General features: G+C 44.7%; 3 protein-coding genes across 3 annotated transcripts; 2 read left to right on the top strand and 1 right to left on the bottom strand.

Moving 5' to 3' along the window:
* Window positions 1-121: 121 nt before the first annotated feature.
* Window positions 122-907, bottom strand: psmb11a (proteasome 20S subunit beta 11a; the record flags this gene model as incomplete). The annotated part of the gene is made up of 1 exon (XM_079284946.1): window positions 122-907. The coding sequence occupies one exon, from the start codon at window positions 905-907 to the stop codon at window positions 122-124; it is 786 nt and encodes a 261-aa protein (XP_079141072.1).
* A 1,131-nt stretch (window positions 908-2,038) lies between these two features.
* Window positions 2,039-7,813, top strand: prmt5 (protein arginine methyltransferase 5). The gene is made up of 16 exons (XM_079285470.1): window positions 2,039-2,168; window positions 2,498-2,616; window positions 3,221-3,306; window positions 3,401-3,535; window positions 3,650-3,762; window positions 3,873-3,922; window positions 4,047-4,210; window positions 4,301-4,462; window positions 4,551-4,628; window positions 4,901-4,959; window positions 5,463-5,585; window positions 6,121-6,296; window positions 6,518-6,721; window positions 6,827-6,937; window positions 7,021-7,085; window positions 7,175-7,813. The coding sequence occupies exons 1-16, from the start codon at window positions 2,071-2,073 to the stop codon at window positions 7,325-7,327; spliced, it is 1,896 nt and encodes a 631-aa protein (XP_079141596.1). The 5' UTR covers window positions 2,039-2,070; the 3' UTR covers window positions 7,328-7,813.
* Window positions 7,814-13,307: 5,494 nt separating this feature from the next.
* On the top strand, window positions 13,308-20,658 carry slc7a8b (solute carrier family 7 member 8b; the record flags this gene model as incomplete). Its single annotated transcript, XM_079284945.1, has 11 exons — window positions 13,308-13,473; window positions 15,005-15,209; window positions 15,723-15,874; window positions 17,043-17,168; window positions 17,963-18,116; window positions 18,654-18,777; window positions 19,003-19,106; window positions 19,511-19,607; window positions 19,713-19,862; window positions 20,049-20,226; window positions 20,561-20,658. 11 exons carry the CDS (start codon window positions 13,308-13,310, stop codon window positions 20,656-20,658), a joined length of 1,554 nt encoding a protein of 517 aa, XP_079141071.1.
* Between the last annotated feature and the right edge of the window lie 1,069 nt (window positions 20,659-21,727).

The following is a 21,727-nucleotide window of genomic DNA, read 5'->3' as shown; positions in this document are numbered from 1 at the left end:
TTGAAAATGCTTATATTAAAGATGCATTCTAGATAATTGACAAACTCTTAGGAAGGTGGCTGACTTTACAATACTTCTAAACTTTACCACCAACCACCACCTGAACCACCAACATTCTGCTTCATCCCGAACCCTGTGATGCGGTCCCTCTTCTTCTTTCCTCCACTGTCTTCTCCCTCCTCTTCATGTCTCTGTAATATTCCTCTCTCAGGTCCTCCCTCTTTCTTTGGCTCCATCCCTGGGCTGTGATGTGGAAGAGGTCCACGCTGTTCCCCGAGTAGGCGTCCCTGTGAGTGGCTCTGAACACTGCTTCCCTTGCCAAGGAGACGGCCTCTTCTTCACTCAGACTCCACCTCAGTCCTCCATCCAGGACTCCGTAAGCATAAGGAGAGCCCGAGCCCACGGAAAAGATATCCCCCTGCAGTCGGGCTCCATCGCTGCACACATATATCAGCTTTGGGCCTCTGTTGGGGGACGCAGAATGTGAGTCTTCTGACCTCATTGCACCGTCGGCGTTACCTGCTTCCTTATCCCAGCCACACAGTGTAAGGGCCACACACAATTCAGTCCCTTTAAAGGGGTGCAGCATGAACGACAGGAGCTTGGCGGTGCCACTTATCGAAAGGCAACGTCTGTGCCGCAGTTGGTAGAGTCGGATCTCTCTGGCCAGAATTCGCTCCCACAGCATGCAGTCCGCCCCGCTCCCCGAGGAGGTGACCACTAAATGGGAGTGAATCGGGGTGATCTTGTGAACGGCTGGACAGGCAACAAGTCCCCCAGCACTGGCCCGTGTGTCTGCAGCTGCAATGACCCCGCCTTGGAAGATGAAAGCCAAGGTCGTCGTTCCATGAGACAGAGGGAAGGGCCGGCGGACCGTCACTGAATTGTTGGCCGGGGAATAAGGCATCGGAGGCCTGCGGTGCAAAGGGGCAAAGTTCGGCAAAGTTAGCTTAGAGAACTGCAGTTGGATCCCCCTATTTGTCCCAGATTTCACCAGTCTCCTCAATCCAAAATTGCATAAGTCAGTCATGTGAAAACATGCGGCTGTGTCTTCGAAGTCGAAGTCGGGAAACCACTTGGGATACACAGCAGTGTCTCTGAAGCTACAAATGTCTTCCAAAGCCATGATGAAGGCTATACTGATAGATTTGTTGTTCAGAAATTCAGAGTGTCTTTCCCAAAGATTTGGCGGCAAAAGTAATCATTAAACACAGATTAAACCAAGGTCTGTCTTTAGGAAAACTGGTGAAATAAAGTTATTAAACTCAAGTGTTTTGTAATGGTGAATGCTGCCACCAAGTCTCACTTGCTCACCTGACGTCTGGTCTGAAAGACCAAAGTTTGTACCCATTTATAGCCCTCCCAAATATGACACCTTGCACAAAAACACACGCAGGCCTGTGTCCAAAACTATTGGAGTTGACATACGTGATATTTTATCCAACCGGCTGTGAAAATAATATCCAGAGAAGCCCTTTTCTGCAAACCCTCGATGTTTTGCCGAGTGACAGACTCATATTTCTAGTTGTGTGCAAGTTCATACATCTTTTTCATCATTTTCACTTTGTTGTTACAGCAAGGCACCAACAGCAGGATCTTCTGACAAACTTCCTTTCTGTGTGCTGTCTCTAGTATATGACCCAGAGATCTATCATTTAGTTCTAGCAGAACTAAAGGAGGCCTAGACCGAATAGCAATTCATCTGATTGAATACTGGTACCTTTTTCAAATTATTCTGACAAAAGATTTTTATTTTTATGACTGTTACTTTCATTTATTTTTAAAATAACTAAATCTCTGTGTAGGATGTTGAAAACAACATAACGTTAAAGCTTTTATGTGAAACATGAACTGTTGAATTCAGTATTCATGAACTGAAGACCTTAAATGCGCAGTTATCGCGGTATTTTACGATACATGCAACTGCAGTACATCCGACGCCATTTTGGGTCTACGTCATCTTGCTACCCAAATGAGCACAGTGGCCCTTGCAGATCCAAGATGGCGTCAGTTTCACCGTAAATCATAGGGACGAAACGGTCCAGTCAATCCATTCAGTGGGCTAAAATCATGGCGTCCGGCAGCACGGGGAGCAGGGTATCCTGTGGGAGAGATTTGAACTGTGTGCCGGAGGTAGCCGACACTTTAGCTGCGGTCGCCAAACTCGGGTGAGGATACTGCTGCGCTCCGGAAATTATTTTTATTTTGGTAAAAGTGAGCTTGCGAGAGGAAACGCGCTGGTTTGCTAGCATCATGTCGGTGCGTGATGCTCGCTAAGCTAGCCGGTGAATAACCAGCACGTGCCCAATCACAACGATGCATGATACCGATGCAAAGTGTTTATTTTACCCGTATAGGCTGTTCTGTTTGTGGTTTTATGAGCCGGCCGGGGAGTAGTTAACTAAACAGTTTGTTTATTTTTTTGCGTTTCACCTCTACTTGACATTATAGATGATATCAATGCTAAACTGGGACCCGTTCTTTCTCTGGTGTCCAGGTTTGACTTCCTGTGCATGCCCCTGTTCCACTCGAGGCTGAGGAGAGAGTTTGAGTTGGAGCCCGCTAAATCCCGATCCGGCGCGCATACCCGATCAGACCTGCTGCTGTGTGGAAGAGGTTTGTCCTGCTACTGTCTTCAATCATGTCGGCGGTTAGGAGTAGTTTTATTGTATGCTCTCTGTAAATAAGAGAACTGATCCCCTGTCTGCCGCAACAAACCCCTGATGGATGGATGATTATGATGGTCGAAACAGGGGTTCAATAAATGGGATTATTATTCACTTTTTATGTTTCAATTCAAGAACTTTAGAAAACCACAAAGCCTGAAAATGTAAATCATATGAACAAACAATAAACTACAAATACAGATTTGTAACAAAGCGAAAAACAAATTGCATCATAAGAGATCATGGTTGTATGACATCACTCAAGATGCAAATATCAGTGTATTAGTTTTAGTGTACAGTTAAATATGTCTTGTCCGTCATAATGTCACCTTTTCCATTGTTCTCTCTGTTGTAGCATCACTCACAAAAAAAATTGGATTGTCTTATCAAAGTTTGCATATAGATACAATGCTTGCTTCAGCCGTTTTTGATTCTTTGTTTGCAAAACACGGTGCCAGTCAAATTGAACCCACTCAAAGTTTTGATAAGAAACCGTAATAATAAATCAGTTGAAGCCCTTTTTTTCGTTCAACTGTCTGTTGTGCTTCGTCTAGATTGGAATACTCTTATTGTTGGGAAGCTCTCTCAATGGATCGACGCAGATTCAGAAATCGAGACAGAGCGCCGAAACTCAGAGGCTGTAAGTTCCTCAACTTGTGGAAGTTTATGATCTTATCTCCTCCTGTCAATATGTCGCCACTCATCATTCTTTTCCCCCCGTTGTTTCCATCCAGGCTCTGGCACAGGAGTTGAACTTCTCCGCCTACCTGGGTCTGCCCGTCTTCATGATTCCTCTAAAGGGCCCTAACTGTGCCAATCTAGCCCGTCTGCTGCTAAACCACATCCACACTGGACACCACACCTCAAATGTGAGACAAAGCACGAACAAACTCCACATGCATACGTAGATTGCTTTACATCTGGCAGAGAATTCCGACAGACTCATCCGCTAACTTGTTGTCCCCTTGTCTCCCCCGGATCAGTTCTGGGTACGTGTCCCGTTGATGGCGTCTGAGGACACGCGGGAAGATCTGATCGAGAACGAGCCGGGCCCTTGCATCGACGACACGAGTGCCGATGAGAAGACCTGGAGCTGGTTAGTCCACTTCCCGAGCAGTCGAGTGCAGTCTGCATGCTAAAACAGCTGCCATTGATTTCCTTTTAAAACCGTGACTCATTTTGTTTACTTCCCTCTCGGCCCTTTAGGTGGCACTCATTTAGAACCCTTTGTGACTACAACAAGAGGATCTGTCTCGGTAAGAGAGAGAGAGAGAGCACACTGTGAAGCACCAGCCTGGGGCAAAGTCACTGCATTAAGAAGAAATAATTATGGTTGTGTCTGCTACTGAAAATGTGCTGTTCTTTTTTGTGTTCCTGAAGCTATTGATGTCGGAGCAGACATGCCGTCAGACGCGGTGATTGATAAGTGGCTCGGGGAGCCTATCAAAGCAGCCATACTTCCCACCAGCATCTTCCTAACCAATAAGAAGGGCTTCCCTGTTCTGTCCAAAGCCCATCAGCAGATAATCTTCAGTCTTTTCAAGGTACGATTCCACAGCTTCAACTGAAATGACAAAACCAGCCAAATGAGGAAGTGTCGCTTTGAATGAAAACAAAGCAATCTTTTTTCGCAGTTGGAGGCCCAGTTCGTCTTCACAGGCACCAGTCGCCACACTGAGAAGGACTTCCGGTCCTACCTGCAGTACCTGGAATACCTCAACCAGAACCGGCCCACACCCAATTCCTACGAGCTCTTCGCCAAGGGCTACGAGGACTACCTGCAGTCTCCCCTCCAGGTAAGGAAGTGTTCCTCGGCTTGCACATATCCAGAGAAGAAACGTTAGCGATGAAGACTAATGCTATTATTTTCACTCCTTCCTTCAGCCACTCATGGACAACCTGGAGTCTCAGACATACGAAGTGTTTGAGAAGGATCCTATTAAATATTCACAGTACCAGCAGGTAAGACCATCGAACCCTTAACAGCCATTCCAATCAGACCTCTCCTAGGCAGATCTTGTGAATTTGGACACAGTATATTTATCTGTAGATATATTATAGTAGCTACCTTACCCGTTCGTACTCTGAGCTTTCGTGTCGAATATTTAATGAGCTGTCGACGTGTGCGTCTGTAACTGAAGGGAGAGCTTGTCCCGACATGACTGATTGCCACTTGTGCTGCACTCTCACACCATCGACATATTGATCCACCTGCTTTGTCCTTGTGTCTACAGGCTGTGTATAAATGTCTACTTGACAGAGTTCCAGAGGAGCAGAAAGACACAAGCGTCCAGTGAGTATCTGTAGCCACATTAAACATTTGCAACCAACACACTCCTCTCTCGATGGAGCTCTGGAGAACCTTTAGTAGCTGAACAGGGTAACGTACTTGAGGAAATGATTATTTATTTGACAGGGACGGTGCACAGCTTCTTAGTTGTTCCAGATTTCGCTATAAGCTAATTTACACCTGTAGTTCCTGGGCAGTAAACGGAGAATAACATCGCTGTTAAGAAAATGAACGCCATAGTACAAAACAGAATTACAAGACTCTACATATTCACGATACAAAAACAACATATTTATGGCAACACAACGCATCAGGTGTTGGCGTTCATGCCTGACGGGAACATTTACTGGTTTGCTTTTAGCCATCATTTCGTCTTGAATTTAAAGCCCATCTCTAACATAACTAAGTTAGTTGCTCTAATAGAGAGAGGCTGATCTGCCAAACTTGGTCGAGCCGTTGCTTGCAGTTTCCTCAGAAATGATGATGATGATGTCTCGTTGTGACAGGGTGTTGATGGTGTTGGGAGCAGGTCGGGGTCCCCTGGTCAATGCGTCCCTGCGCGCTGCCAGACAGGCAGACAGGAAGCTGAAGGTGTACGCTGTGGAGAAAAATCCCAACGCTGTAATCACGTGAGTGGAATATACAGTGTGTCTAAGCTCATGTCTGTGCAGTTTAACTTTCATCATCTGACCACAAGGATAAGTCCTGTCTTATCTCAATATTAATCAAGGCGTCTGTTGGTCTGTCTTTATGTGTGTTATTCGCATAAATCATGAATCGCTCCTCTGATCTACATCACACATGCTGGGTGTGTTGCTGGAGTGCTTTTTTCAAATTCGGTGCAGTTTGGACACGTTCAATAGTTCTACACTTTGAATATACGACGAGCGGTGAAAATGACATCTAAGTGTGTTTCACCGCAACCCGAACGTGTGTTTTCATAACCGGATTTGGTGATTTAGGGCACTTTGCAATCGTTGTCTTGCTCTCCTTTTCACCCTTTCTCTAGCTGGGAATTGTGGGTATTATCAGTGGTAGAAGAAGTACTCAAAATCCAAAGTACCAACGGGCTCTTCTACTAGTTGCATACCAATTTATAGAGCCTAGAAAATGTTGAATTGATGCCTCGTGCACACAATCTTAACACCTTCTATACATGTTCAGGCTGGAGAACTGGCGCTTTGAGGAGTGGGGGGATCAGGTGACAGTGGTGTCATGTGACATGCGTGACTGGGCGGCACCCGAGAAGGCCGACATCATCGTCAGCGAGCTGCTGGGATCGTTTGGTGACAACGAACTGTCCCCCGAGTGCTTGGATGGAGCGCAGAAATTCCTCAAAGGTACTTGGGTTGTGTGGTTAATGTGAAATCGTTGTCCCTTTTTTTAATTTGAAGTATCGACTACAAATGTAGATGCTGCAGATGCAAAGTCATTAAATGCAGGTTGTTTGCCACATCAACCGTGAGGAAAGCATTTTTTGTGCTCTATTACCTTTTTGTTATGCTTCCTTGCATCTCAAAGCGCTTTCTCTTTTCCTCGTCCGGTCACGTCTTGTTCTCAGATAACGGAGTGAGCATCCCTTGTTCCTACACATCCTTCCTGGCTCCCCTGTCCTCCTCGAAGCTCTACAACGAGGTACGGGGGTGCCGGGAGCGCGACAAGGACCCGGAGTGCCACTTCGAGACGCCCTACGTGGTGCGCCTCCATAACTTCCACCAGTTGGCTGAGCCCAAAGCGTGCTTCACCTTCAAACACCCCACAACAGGTAGACGCAAACACACTGAACTCGTACGGTACGCCCCGGTAAACAACTTCCACTTTGACATGATGTGTTGTGAGTATGCTGACCGCTCTTTGCGTCTTCTTTCAGATATGGACAATAACCGGTATCAGTGCCTCCGATTCTCAGTGGGTTGTAACTCCGTGCTGCATGGTTTCGCCGGCTACTTTGAGACCACGCTGTACAAAGATGTCACTCTCAGTACGTCACCTTTATAAAGAGGGAAGTAATGTCGTGACTAGATCTAAATGTTGATGTGTATATTGTGTGTTTGTTTGTTGCAGGTATAAAACCAGCCACGCATTCACCTGGAATGTTCTCCTGGTTCCCCATCCTCTTCCCCCTCAAAGTGAGTCGCACAGATAAAATCTTCTAAATTGAACAGCGTACATGCCGTTTGCATTCGCATATCAATCCGCGAATTCTTCCTCCCGACAGCAACCAATCGCCATATCCCGGGATGAGGACGTCACGGTGCGGTTCTGGCGCTGCAACAACGGGAAGAAGGTGTGGTATGAATGGGCCGTGACCGAGCCCTCCTGCTCTGCCATCCACAATCCAGCAGGACGCTCCTACACCATCGGCCTGTGATGACGACACATCAGCACACCCATCAACAGGCACACACACACGCACACATGTTTCTGTAAGAGTTAATGGCAGTTTAAGTGGAGGTGTCCCAGCTCTTTTTTATATACACAGTTAAAACCTGGACTCGTGGTGCAAAACCGCTGAAAGTTCAGTCCGGGTTTTAAAGTTACCAGCGTTTGGAACTTTTGAGCGGGCAAATATAAAAAAGAGTTCATTGGATAAACCAGATATTTCCGTCTGTGTTTTTGAGAAGTCCGTTCAAGCAGGCGCGGACTATCACCTGTACACAGAGTGTGTTATTGCTGTGAGATAGGCTCATTCAGATTAGGTCAAGCACATCGTCACTGGTTTATTTTAAGTCCCCCGACATCCACACTCAACTCAATAGAACCTTTTGCCTTATCAAACACAAACACACATTCCATACCCTCCTCCTCAACACAAGGGGGTCAGAGGAAGGTCTTGCCATTCAGGTCACATACCATATTGTTTGGGGGGGGGGGGGGGGGCGGCTGTCTCTTATTACCTTTATTTTGTTTGTGTGTTTGAACCATGTCAATAAAAACAACTCTGTAATGTTCTCCCTGGGCTCTGAGCTCTTGTTTGGTACCACTACGCTCTGCAAGTTGTTGGATCATAACATAACTTATTGTAAATGTCCATTTTAGAATGATAACAGAAGCTGTGCTTTATAGTTTATTATGAGATGGCAGGCTAAGCAGCAAGGATATTTTGTTGTCCAGTAGATGTCACCCTCTGAGGACAATCTGCTGGCCCACAAGAAATCAATAGTTTGATGGCTCGCCCTGACCTAATGTGTGTAGAGCGTGTACGCTCTAATTTTTTTATTTGCTGAAGCCTTGTACTTCATTAGCAGATGTTCAGGCATATACAGACCTGTCGGATGTAACAAAGCGTCGTTATCGGCTCTGAACCTCACAGTTGTGCAGGTGTTTTTCTGCATCGATGGAACTGTCGAGTTCAATTTAAGCCTCGGAGACTACAAAAGCTGCTAAATATGCTCTTCAATCACAGCTGACTGTGACCCGCCTCAATATGATGTAATGCCAGCATGAGCATTTCTGGAGCCTGCAGACACACAAACGGGGTGTTAATATAAAACACAGACAGTAGACTTATCCATATGAGATTATACACTATATTTAACTATTTTATGCAGGCAAGTATGACTATAAGTTGATAAGCTTACACTTACAAGTTCTCATAAACTGTATAACCACCTACTTTTGGTAACTGGTGCTTGTCTTGTTAAATGAGCAACTGAGGGCAATGTCAATCATACTTATTGTGTTTGTGGAGATATTCCTTCACCGTCATTTGAAATATGCAATGAATGTATATAAGGCAAGTCTTACATCCAAATTCAGTTTTTTTTTAAAGAGAAAAATTGTTCTATTCAGGCAACTTTTCTGTAAGGATAAACTGTAAGTGTACCTTTAGGTTGTGTAGTGTAGAAATATGCTAACGGTATTTACAGGCATGAAACGTATAGCATTATGTGTGTGCTCATTTGCAATCGTGTTGCGTGTGTCATAGAGCAAAGGTTTGCTCACTCACGCGCTTCCCATACAAAGAAGACGCTCTGACACACAGGTAGTTTAGCTTAAACTCGTAACTAGATGTGTTGTGAAGCGGGTTAGTCCGTGCGATATTATGTAGCAACAACAGGTGGAAAGCAGGAACAGCATCTTCTCTGTCCATGAGAACTGGAGGACTCCCACACACAGTGGCCTCACCCTGGCGTGTGTGTGTGTGAAGATAGCGCGTCCCTGTGCAGGACAAGGCCACCTCCTCATGAGAATGAATAAAGAAACACACACACACCAGTACAGGCTCCTCAGCTACAGTTTAGTGGGAGTGTAGATTACAAACATGTAGCAGATGAAGACAGGCAGGATCCCCCAGGACCAGGACCAGGAAGAAAGACGCCGAGGGACAGTGAGAGAGATAAGAGAAGGAATGAGGGAGAACAGGATGAGACAAAAGGGAAGAATGGGAAAGGAGAAAAAGCAACAGATGGCAGCATCAGAAAACTGCACTGAAACAGGGTTTGATCAGACAGCTGAGGGAAGTTGAGAATGCACATGACTCAGACGCTCCACAGAGGGCAAAAGCACTGCGAGGTAAACTCAAAGACTTAGACGAGGACTCGGACACAGTCTGGACTGAGGACGAACTCTCTTCGGTAGGAGGGTCATACAACTGTGACAAAAAACATCGCAACCGTCAGAGGGTGCACATGGATGGGGAAGTAACAATTGAACCAGCGAAACCCCTTTTCGGACCAGACAGTGACTCTGACTCTGAGGACTGGCAGAGGCCGGCCCGACCGTTCCCACTCTCTCGAACATCACCGATGCCCGCCCCAGGAAAAGTCCTTAGATCAGGAAAGCAGTGTCCAGCCCCTAAAGGTGATCTCACTTACCAAATGCCATTGGTTCAGGGGCCGGCGGGGGCAAGGCCGGTGTTTGAGCCCTGGGGAATGGCAGACATGCAGATGTTAGAGCAAAAATGACCAGAGTTAACATGTGGGGGCGGTGTGTGGATTAGGGCTTTTGAAGGCCGCACAACAGGTTACAATTTGGCTTTGGGAGACTTGAGGGCCATCTTCGCTGCATGCACTTCAGCCAGAGTAATGCATGAAATTGACACAGGTGCAATTGATGTTAACTCTTTTCATGTCCTCTTAATTCTCAATGTCCTTACCAAGTGAAAAACCTTAGTGACGAAGAGCTGTTGCCTTGTTTGTATCCTAACCTTCAGGTCAGATGTTCCTACCAGCCGAAAGCGTAAATTACATTCAAAACATGCAAATCACCAAAAGAGGCTGTGTTAAACATAACGCACTCTTACGGTTCAGTGTATCACGCGCAGTCCCAGGGGAAGGTGGAGAGAGCCAACAGAACTCTCAAGGACAAATTGTCAAAAAACCTGCAGAGAAACCGGCCTCAATTGGGTGGAGGCATTACCACATGCACTAATGAGCGTTAGATCATCAATAAACAGCAGTACAGGTTTCTCTCCCCATGAATTAGTAACAGGAAGAAGGATGCCAGGACCGGCATCCAGTGGCCCTCTGAAGGAGCCTGTAGAGCTATCATGTATAGAGGGTAAAGTATACTAAGATGCACTAACAATATTGGTAGCTTCCCTCTCTCAACAGGCGCAGAACCAGCAGAGGCAAGCCAAGGATCGGGCTGCCCCAGCGGAACCGGTGAAAGAAGGAGAGTGGGTTTGGTTAAAAGTCATTAAAAGAAAATGGACTGAACCAAGGTGGACAGGACCTTACAAAATAGAGGCTGCCACCACACATTCAGTAAGACTTGAGAAAAAAGGGTCAAACTGGTACCATCAGACTCAGTGTGCAAAGGCACAAGACAACCAAAGTTAGATTTGCACCGACTGGCAAGAAGACAAAAAAGCTCTGTGCCACGGGGAACTTTGATTTGAACACTCATACAAATGTAACTAAACCAGGCCCTCTCCCAGGAGAGGTTATCACTGCCTATTGTGTTTTATTCTTTTTTGTTTTTTCTGTTACAATAGCCCTCCCTTTCGTGCTCCGTCTACTGTGTGTTGGCAAGATGCCCAGATGTGTGTGCTCAACTGAAAGTATCTATAATAGTCAACAGCTCTCCTCTTCTTGTGGAATAAAATGACCAGAAAATGATGAGGCACTTATACACAGGACATATCAGGACCAAACAATTCAGTAAAAACCAATCAGCCTTTATCATCAGAAACTAAAACAGCCTTAATAGCAGTGCTCACTTTGCTTCTGTTATTAGTGGGTTTTTCTATCTTAATTAGGTGTTTATCTGTAGAAAATGGCCAATAAGGCCCCCTAGGTCCAGACAAAGACATCTGTGGGGTTGTGGGTTACGAGAATCAACTTGCATACTGGGACTCCTTACCTTCTGTATTGTTGTCCCCATCCTATTTTACGAGGGTTACCAAAGGTCACTGACGAGTCAAAGTGACACTGATGTAACAACTACTGACCCTACTCATATTAAAAATGTGACTGACAAAAGAGGGATCCGTTCCCAGACAAATGCTCCTCACTCAGTGCCAACAGCTGTATCAACCTCTGACCCAACAGGACCCAGACCGATACACACTGACGATGACTATCAGGACGCTGAAGGTGGTGAATGCCATCCCCTCCAGCCACTAAACTACGACGATGTTGCTGTTATAACCACTTCCAAATAACTCTGCATTAAAAACGCGCATTTAAACTGTCTCACCATTTCCACGTGTCAAAAATAATTGTAATGTGCTCCTTTGCTCTGCCTGCACGCTTACATTGCAAGATGACTATATAGAACAATTTATATTCACACTGTCAAACAGTGTGAAAAGAGGGATTGTAGAAATATGCCAACGGTATTTACAGGCATTAAACGTATACGTATTATGTGTGTGCTCATTTGCAATAGTGTTGCGTGTGTCATAGAGCAAAGGTTTGAATCTCCGGGTGAGGCACTCACGCGCTTCCCGTACAAAGAAGACGCTCTGACACGCAGGTAGTTTAGCTTAAACTCGTAACTAGATGTGTTGTGAAGCGGGTTAGTCCGTGCGATATTATGTCGCAACAACAGGTGGAAAGCAGGAACAGCATCTTCTCTGTCCATGAGAACTGGAGGACTCCCACGCACAGTGGCCCCAACCCTGGCATGTGTGTGTGTGAAGATAACTCGTCCCTGTGCAGGACAAGGTCACCTCCTCATGAGAATGAATAAAGAAACAGGGAAATGATAGAACGGGGCTCACAAAACACTGAGAGGAGAGGTGCGTGGACCGAGCCCTGACTTCGTGTCTGTTGCTAGGGATACTTAATCAATTCTTGTGTTTTGTGAAACCATAGCTCGATGTTGTTTATGCTTTGATGCTTGACTTATTAAATTGTTAATACTTATAGGTCGTCTACATGTTGTTCATCGAATGTAATTCCAATCAAAACGATCTGCGCGGGGTCCTTCTGAAGGTGTCGTCTTTTGGAGTCAGATTATACGGTGGGCTTTTTGCCCGAGGGTAAATCCCCAACAGTAGTCAGTCAATTTTTCAAGAGTTAATTTTTCTTTTTTTTTATTGCATGATGTGAAATAAGTTATTGCTAACATAATTTGTAATATGTCTTTGTGGATTGATGCAGTTAGAGTTTTACACTTTTTGTTTGTTTTACCTTTTGGAAGTTTTCCTTTCCCTAAAAGGGAGCACTGGGTCCTCATTGCTAGAGAGGGCGGGGCGTGAGACGTTTTGACAATTTGGCCTGCGCTGATTGGTTGAAAATAACTTAACTTTTCTAATTAATTGTCAGCTGGGTGTCTTTCGTTATTTCGGCCAGCTGACAGGACGAATGGCCAACATGAAGTCCGTCACCTAACAGGCCGCTTTCAAGTCACCGCAGCTGCCGAACAGGTGGGTCCTCACTTCATTAGCTGTTTCTTGAGGTGTTACACAGCAAAACAAAGAGCACGAGGGTAGTGCTGATGGGTTAATTGCTAATTCCAACCGTCTTGTTGGTTACACAGGAAACAAACTTTTGTTGGTTTAACCGGCGAATTTCAACCTCAATATTTCAACATTTACCGGTTTGTAATGTAACGTTACGTGCCTCATTTTGCTTTAAAAAATTCAAGTTTGTGGTCACTAGTAAACCCTCCAGACAGAGTGCTGCACTCTTCATTAATAATGCTAGGACGAGCACGAGCCTACTGCAGCCAGCTAAAGATGGAGACCAACACTATCAGTATTTATTTATTTTGTACATCAAATGGTTCTGTAGGAAAGTTGCGGGAAATTATTCAGCAACTGTGTCTGGGAAATATAATTGAGTTGAAATGGAGTTTACTTAAAAAACAAAATCTGCCTTCATATTTAATTTGTGTATTGGCAGGCTTCGTAGGGAGGCGCTGGCCACAGAAGAGGGAGTGTCGCTGGAAAGGACTTGAGGATGCCCGAGGGTCGGAGAGAAGAGATCCGCAGCAGCAGCAGCAGCGGGGCCAGTCACTCGGAGGGCCTATGCCTCCAGTCGGGTGCGGGGACGGATGCAGGAGTAAGCTCCAGGGTGGCTCTGAGGAAAGAAATCGACCTAGTCGGTGCCTGCGCCGTTATAATCGGTAAGAACGAACATGTGGTGTTTCCTTCCACTCGTGATCTATTGGTAAGTGAAAATAAAGGCAGTGAAGCTCCCCATCAGGTTTTAAGCGACAAAAAATAATCAATTTTATGGCTGACTTGACTGTGTGGATTGGCCATCAGCAGTACTTCATACTGTCATGCTTCATTGTCATAATACATTTTTTGGGCTTAAATAATGGGTGTGCTGAGTGGAACAAACAGGTTATTCAACAAGTTATTTTACTGCATAAAAAAAATCATTAATTTAGTTTCACTTGGGATTCATTACACCTTGCTTTGTGTGAGAACAGCTGAATTGAGCTACACTGACTTAAAACATGCCACCATTTACTTTGCACTGAAGTGGGCGTCACTGACTGTAATCTCGCCCTCCATCACTCTCGCTGTCGTGATCGTGAGGGATGGGCATCCTCGGTACGCTCGTCAGGGAACCGTTAACTGCCAGGAAACCTGCTCAGTCCCTGCATACATTCAGAGAACTCCCCCCCCCCCCCCCCCCCCAAAAAAAAAACAAACTTCAATGAAAAGCAATCCCACTAATGATGGTGTCTACCAACTGCATTTTCCATCACCGCCTTAAGCATGTGGTCGCTGTACCGTTGACAAGAAGCAAGCGTTGAAATAAATCCGGTTAGGCAGTGTTGTGTAACCATACTGCAATCGTCTGCTCTGCTTTTCCCAGCCACTGAATTTCCCAGTGGATGTTTTCAACAATATTACATATTGTGTTTGGTTCCAGGAGCCACACAGAGGATATAAACTCATTCATCTCCTCTGGTGTTAAAAGTCACACATATTATGCTCAAACAAAGGCGATGTAAATATAATTCAGAAAAAACATTAGCAACTACAAAAAGGCTAATTGTCTCTCTTGTAGACAGTAACAGACATTCAGATGTCAAAAGTAAAATAGAAAATACGACTCGACTGCTCGTTTTTGAAATTGTCCATATCATAATTGATCCCAAACGAGCACAGTTTTCCCCACATGGGCTGACCAGCAGTGGGCTTGTGGGATGGGAAACATGGGATACCTGATTGGCCAGTCCACACGCAGGATCAGGCTGCTCCAAAAATATATCTTAGCTGCAGTGTGGCACAAATGTACGAGCCGGTAGTGCGGGCCATGCACAAAATATTCACTTGGGGAGGTCCATAGGTGAGAATGATTTTATATAAAACCAACTCGGCGCGCAGGGTAATTCTGTACTGGAAGAAAAAAACGTATCGCGGGGTGTCATGTGACAATAAATTGAATCTTTCCCTATAGCCTGAGATCTGTTTTAGTGGCTTTATGCTTGTTTTGATGCTTCCCACTGTTCATAAGCATAATATCTGCACGTTATGCTTTTTACACAGAAGATTTGTGACTTATCTCTTTGCATTCACAGTATTTATTTTTGCATATTTCTAAAATGGCATTGAAATGCCAGAGCATCCAGCAACTGCTTCTAATTTGTATTCTTAATCTGTCCTGTCTGTTTATTTTTATTTTTTTAACTCTCTCAGGCAACGTCATTGGATCAGGGATTTTTGTGGCTCCTAAAGGGGTCCTGGAGAATGCTGGCTCAGTGGGTTTGTCCCTCATTGTGTGGGTTTCCACTGGAATCATCACAGCCATCGGTGCTCTCTGCTATGCGGAGTTGGGGGTGACCATCCCCAAGTCGGGGGGAGACTACGTGTATCTCAATGACATCTTTGGAGGACTGGCTGGGTGAGAACAAATATTTGTCTGAAGCCCTAATGTTAAGCAGCATCTAGCATTCATGGGGATATAGTAATATTTGACACAAAGAGTTGTCAACGCATGCATGTTTGCTGTACCTGGATTCTTGTATTTATAAAGTTTTGCTCCAATGATGTGTAAAAGCTGTGAGGAAAAATTATACTGCAAGGTTGTTGTAACAAGCCTTTTGTAATTAATGAGAACTTTCAGTAAGCCCCGCCCCCTTTCCCTCCACAACCATGTTCACCATATACTGAAAGCCTCTCCTAATGTGTTAAGTGTTGTATTCCCAGCATCCCAGAATGTCACTGACCCAGTTGCACTCATTTATCTCGTCTTTAACGACAGTGCCCCAGTGCAGTTCTATATCACACTTAGCCGATATGCTTCATTTTGTGCCAACGAGGGCTAGCATGCTCACACACGTGTGTGTGTGTGTGTGTGTGTGAGACGCACACTATTGCTACGTCTCATCCACCTCCTGCTGTTGTTGTCCCTCAGGTTTCTGCATCTGTGGATCACAGTGGTGGTGAGCGTCCCCAGTAACCAGGCTGTGATTTCGCTCACCTTCGCAACCTACGTCCTGCAGCCCCTCTACCCCGCCTGCCTCCCCCCAGAGAGTAGCACGCGCCTGCTGGCTGCTGTCTGCCTGCGTGAGTCCCGAAATTAAACCCCAGATGAATTGGCTGTCGTTTGAGGCTAGTGCATTAACGGATGCAGAACGTGATGCAGCATTCAAAGCCCACTTTGAGGAATTCATTTCAGGCACGACTTTATTTGATTTTATAAAGACTTTTTAAACCCTTTGTTAGAGGAGCGTTGTGTGTCTGGGGGGAAAATAACTCGAGTGAGATCATTGAGTAATCTTTGCGTGATTGCCACCTCTATAAAGGTTTTGATCATAAAGCCTGCATTGCAAACTGGATATCGATGTAGCGTGCAACGAAAGATGCTGCATTAATAATGCACGAGTTGTATTCTGTGCAGTGTAGGAGCTTGAGACAAACTGAGGACTTGAAGTCAGGATCTCTCTTTCTGTACTGCATTGATGGCAACGTTCATTCATCATTGAACCCTAGTCAGGACGAAAATATTTAAAAATACAACTATGCAGTATTAAGATCACATTTTGCATGAGTTTGTATGCTAACATGGGCACAGTGGTGCTTTGAGCTAAATGCCAAGTACCGCCTCTCAGAGCTGCTAGCATGGCTGTAGACTCTTCAGGAACTTGTGAGTGACGTATTGTACAACTAACTTCATGGACGAGATACTTGAGTGCTGGAGTCCACAGTACAGGTAATCAAGCAAACCCTGGGAAACGCATGTTACATTGAAACACTGATGTTCTGAAGATTGGTCATACAGATACTTATCTGCAGGTGTTTTCTTTTTTCTACTGAGGCAGGCTTTTATTTAGGTATGTATGTATGTACACACACCTAAATAAAAGCCCCTAATACACACACCTAAATATATAAATTCCTACTAATCCCCACATGATGGGCGCGTGATGCAGCTATGCACTTTAACTGATTTGACTAATAATTAGATCCTATATTTTAAATGTTTGTAATTTAATGTTTTAAGATGTAAAGCAGCATTTTGTATTCTACATTTACCCATTTCTATTGCAGCTCCACACATCTGGTCAGATTATTTTTTTCCATGAGAAAACCAGGATTGTTTCTATGTTTATGTTCCGATACCATGAAAAACATCAAAACGCATTGTAGATGCCACATTGTGTAGAAGGCTCCGTATTATTTGGTCGTAAAATGGGACGGACCTCATTCTAACTTTTCTCTCGCTGTCCTGTAGTGTTGCTGACGTGGGTGAACTGCGCCAGTGTGCGCTGGGTCGTGTACGTCCAAGATAGCTTGGTGGTTTGCAAGCTTTTGGCCTTGGGTCTCATCATAATCCTGGGCGTCGTCCAAATATCCAAAGGTAGCGTCATGTCTCTTTCACTCAGACATTCCTTTAGTTTCTGTCTGTCCGTGTCTCTCTTATGACAGTGGTTCCATATCATTTGTGCTTTTAGCCGTTTGAAAGTGAAGCAGGGTCAACTTCATAATGTCTGCAATGTTTCCCCCATCTGTGTTTCATCTGAATAGTATTTAGAGGTCTGAATAGGGAAACGTGTCCAGTATTTCACGATCAATATGTAGTTTTATTCATTTCCTGACCCTTTACTAGAAAACCCCTGTCTTAAGGTATGATGCTAAAACAGCAGCAATGCCTCAGCCACCATCACAATATAGTTCCCTTGTGCCTCCCATGGGATTTATGATTCCAACGTGAAGGAGGGATTAGCTCTTCATCCCACTCGTAATACACACACTCATGTGACCTAGCCCCCTCATAGCCCACTTTGTGTGACATAGAAGCCGGAGATGCAGGAGGTGGTTATTGCTCGACATGATAAAATAATATTTAGTGGCTGAATTCTAAAACTGTTAAAAATAGGGATTGATGGTCACCACCAGTAAGATGATGCATATGAGTAGACTTACACAGGGTATCTGTAGATTTCAATGTTAAGTAACACATCAGAGATCTGCATCTGTAATCAAAAGGCAGTAATGAACTGTGTAGAACATGGAAGGATCGGAACAGAGACCTTTTTAAAAGCATCGTGTGTTGTGTTTGGCGACCTCTGCTGCTCGGGTTGTGGTAGTGAAGAACCAGCTCGCATCAAGATGGACTTCGGTGAAGCCCGACGTTTGCTTTTTGGTTCACAGGTCACTATTACTGGTTGGAGCCGGTTCACGCCTTTGAGACCTTCCGAGAGTACGACACCGGTCAGATAGCGCTGTCCTTCCTACAAGGCTCCTTTGCTTACGGAGGCTGGAACTTCCTCAACTACGTCACAGAGGAGCTGGTCGACCCGTACAGGTAACGTCTGCACAAGCGGCGAAACGCAGAAAACCATCATTCGTTAAACCATTAAAAAGGGGATTTTAATATTGAGATAAAAAACAAAACATGGTTTTATGAACACCTCTCACAATACATAAGAATTTGTAAATGAAGGCAGAAAAAAAAGTTATGAAATACGTTGCGCAACACACAGGAGAAGGCTACAATGTACACAGCAGTTTGGTCCATCAAATAATCTCTGCCGCATGATCAGTGCCATTGTTTTGCAACACAATTCGCTTCCGATTTTCCGATTTAAAATGTTCAGTTCTAAATCGTGGAAGATGCAAATGAACACTCGTTATAGGTACCAAATGCATCACACGCGTACATAAAAATACATGTTGCTCTGTGGCCACTTTATTAGGTACACCTGTACTATCGATGCAATCCAAGCAGGATGAATAGGAATCCAAATGTTTCGAAGGTCAGTTGCATTTCGCTTAGGTAACATTAAACTTCAGTCACAGAAAATGGTTACTGTACCGTAAACCTCGTCTTCCACCCTCCCAGGAATCTGCCACGTGCGCTCTTCATCTCCATCCCCCTGGTCACCTTCGTTTACATTGCCGCCAACGCGGCCTTCATCACGGTCATGAGCCCCCAGGAGCTGTTGGCCTCCAATGCTGTGGCAGTGGTGAGGAAACAGAACCACGTTAAGTCCAATCTGAATGTAGCTGGAAGCAGATCAGACACTGTACTCACTTTGAAATAGAGTAGTTGCATTAAGAGTAACCACATTAATCTGACACATGCTCCACATTGTAGCATGAGCGCTTGATACGTCTCGAGTAGTCACTGTTATTAAAAAGTATGTGTTATAAGTGTGTACTACTTGTTCGCTCTGTCTGCTCCTCGTAAGACATTTGGAGAGAAAATGCTGGGAGTGATGTCGTGGATCATGCCCATCTCTGTGGCGCTCGTCACCTTCGGGGGAGTCAATGGCGCCCTCTTCACGTCATCTCGGTCAGTTTGTCCCCTCCTGTCTATTTCATCTTATTGCAGCTTGTGTTCTGTTTGTTTTTAGCACTTGTTCCCATGCTGATATTGCCTGTAGATGGAAACAGGGCAGGGTGAAAATGAGAAGCTTAACAGGAATAACATGCATGGGCAGTGTAACGGCTCATCTCTGAGGCCAAAAATTAGAATTCAGATTGTGGCCAGAGAGCCTGACTAGAAGATCGTACTCCTCGGAGCATATTTGACTCTAAGATGACCCCACTTGATCAACCCATGCCAAACTAGTGTGCCCATTGTTCTCCTGTTCTGGTTCAGTTTTTCCCCTGCTGCACTTTTGACTTGAGCAGTTTGTCTCTGCACCAGCTGGCTCTGCTCTCCGTACTTAACGGCTCTCTGGTTCTGTTGCTCAGGCTGTTTTTTGCCGGCGCGAGGGAAGGCCATCTCCCCAGTCTGCTGGCCATGATTCACGTCACAAACTGCACTCCCATCCCATCCCTACTGTTCACTGTGAGTCCTGAGGGGGGGGGGGGGGAACAACACATCTACTTTTTGTCCTATCGTGTGTTCTCCTCATCCTGTGCAGAAATGCTAACTTCCTCTCACCGTGTTCAGTTGAGCTCCACCCTGCTGATGTTGTGCACCAGTGATGTTTACACCCTCATAAACTACATGGGCTTCGTCAACTACTTAATCTATGGACTCACTGTCGCCGGGCAGATTGTGCTGCGCTACAGAGCGCCCGACATGCATCGACCCATCAAGGTAAAGACACAGACAGAGCAACTACAGACATCACTTTCTGGCCAAACTTCTATCTAATTCTTCGTTCATATCCAATTTCACAAATTCTTTTGAAACACTGACTCATCATGAAACGTATCTATGTGGCAAAGAACATGTGTTTATACTTGTTTGATAATAACACCATATGTGATTTTTATCCACCAGGTGAGCCTGATATGGCCAATGATCTTCCTTGTGTTCTGTGCCTTCCTGTTGGTCTTTTCCTTCTTCTCTGATCCGGTCGTCTGCGGCACTGGTGTGGCTATATTGCTGACTGGTGTCCCAGTATACTTCCTGGCAGTCTACTGGCAAAACAAGCCACAGTGTTGGGATATTACCATTGGTAAGGCAACATCCTGGTGTCTCTAAATAGAAGAGTGGTTCATTATTGAACGCAGAGGTTAACGAGATACATTAGTCCGCATAAAAGGTTAACCTGCTTCACTTGTAATTTGGTAATTTAAATACAACTAAAAGGTATTTTTCACAAAAACTTAAATAAAATATCGTATCTGTGTAATAAAGCTACCAGATGTATCACAAAGTTGAACTACTGTGTTGGAGTACATAAAAATAGGCCGACTAAAGGGTTGAGTGTATTTGAAATAAAGTGTCTATGACCCATTAACTCTTCATATCAAAAATGTTTCTTTTTTTTCCGTCCCTACTGCATCCAGGTAAAATTACTCATCTGTGCCAAAAGCTCTGTATGGTGGTCGATCCGGTCATGGTGCAGAGCGTGGAGCCTCAAAACCACGACGACGACGACAGCTGATTGAACATGTGCTTAAACAAATGCTAACAATGCGTCACACTTTTGGCACAAAATACAAAGGCACTTCGGGAAGACCCTCGGAAAGATTAGCATACATATTCACTTGTTGTTTGACAACACCGGACTCTGTTGCTCTGTGGTGACCGGCCTTGATGCGCTCCACCATTCCAGTATGTGGTCCGGGAACACATGTTTGAGATGAAATGTTACTTAATTTAAATTTATGAAACACTGAAATTATGACGCACAGGTCTGTTTTGTTCACATGTTGGAATTGAGAGCTTTGTCCTCTTGTCTGTCTGAGTCTGGATAAATATTTTAATATGCAAGTTGTATGTATTGTTCAAGCTCTGTCTTTATGTTCTCGCCTGACTAGAGAAACACTAAAATGAAATTTACCAAATTGTTTAATGTTGTGGTTTTTTTTTAATTCTCATTGGACTCGTGCCCCATTGTATTAATAATTCATTAAACATGTTCCCCTTTGAATACATAGAGGCAGGGTTGGCTTTAGAGAGCAAGTGTTTGGTTTTCCTAGCACCTCATTTCTAGTTCTGATCATCGCTGTTGAGTTTGCTGACTAATTTTTCCACTTAAACTATATTTGCTGAATATGAATTAATGCAGCTTTTCCTAAAAAGTCAAAACAAAAATACCAAAAGCTATATTAACTTTATTTATGTATTAAAAGACAGACAGCCCATGGTAAAAAAAAAAAAGTTTAAAAACATCTTGCGATTATTTGGTATTTATTTTTTCACCAGACCTGTGTATTTGAGGTGTGTGGTACTTCTGTTAAGATGATACTGGGATGCCTAGTGGCCCTCAGTGTTGCATTGTTGTGTGTGGGCTTAGTGGTACGGTGCTGCCGGCTGCGCCTCTTTAATGTTTTATCCACCGGTTGGAACAGCTGACGTAGAAGGGGCGGAGTCCACGCACAATGAGCGACCGAATTGCGGAAGTGATGGGCGGCTGTGACAAGCGAGCTGGGTCAGGGCTTCACTGCCCTCAATAAGACCAGAAAGTAGATTAGTTGGCTTTCAAAATAAAAGACTGAAACTCCTGACTG

The sequence above is a fragment of the Melanostigma gelatinosum genome (assembly GCF_949748355.1).
Source record: "Melanostigma gelatinosum genome assembly, chromosome: 15".
Lineage (NCBI taxonomy): Eukaryota > Metazoa > Chordata > Actinopteri > Perciformes > Zoarcidae > Melanostigma > Melanostigma gelatinosum.
This window is presented reverse-complemented; position numbering and strand designations above follow the sequence as displayed.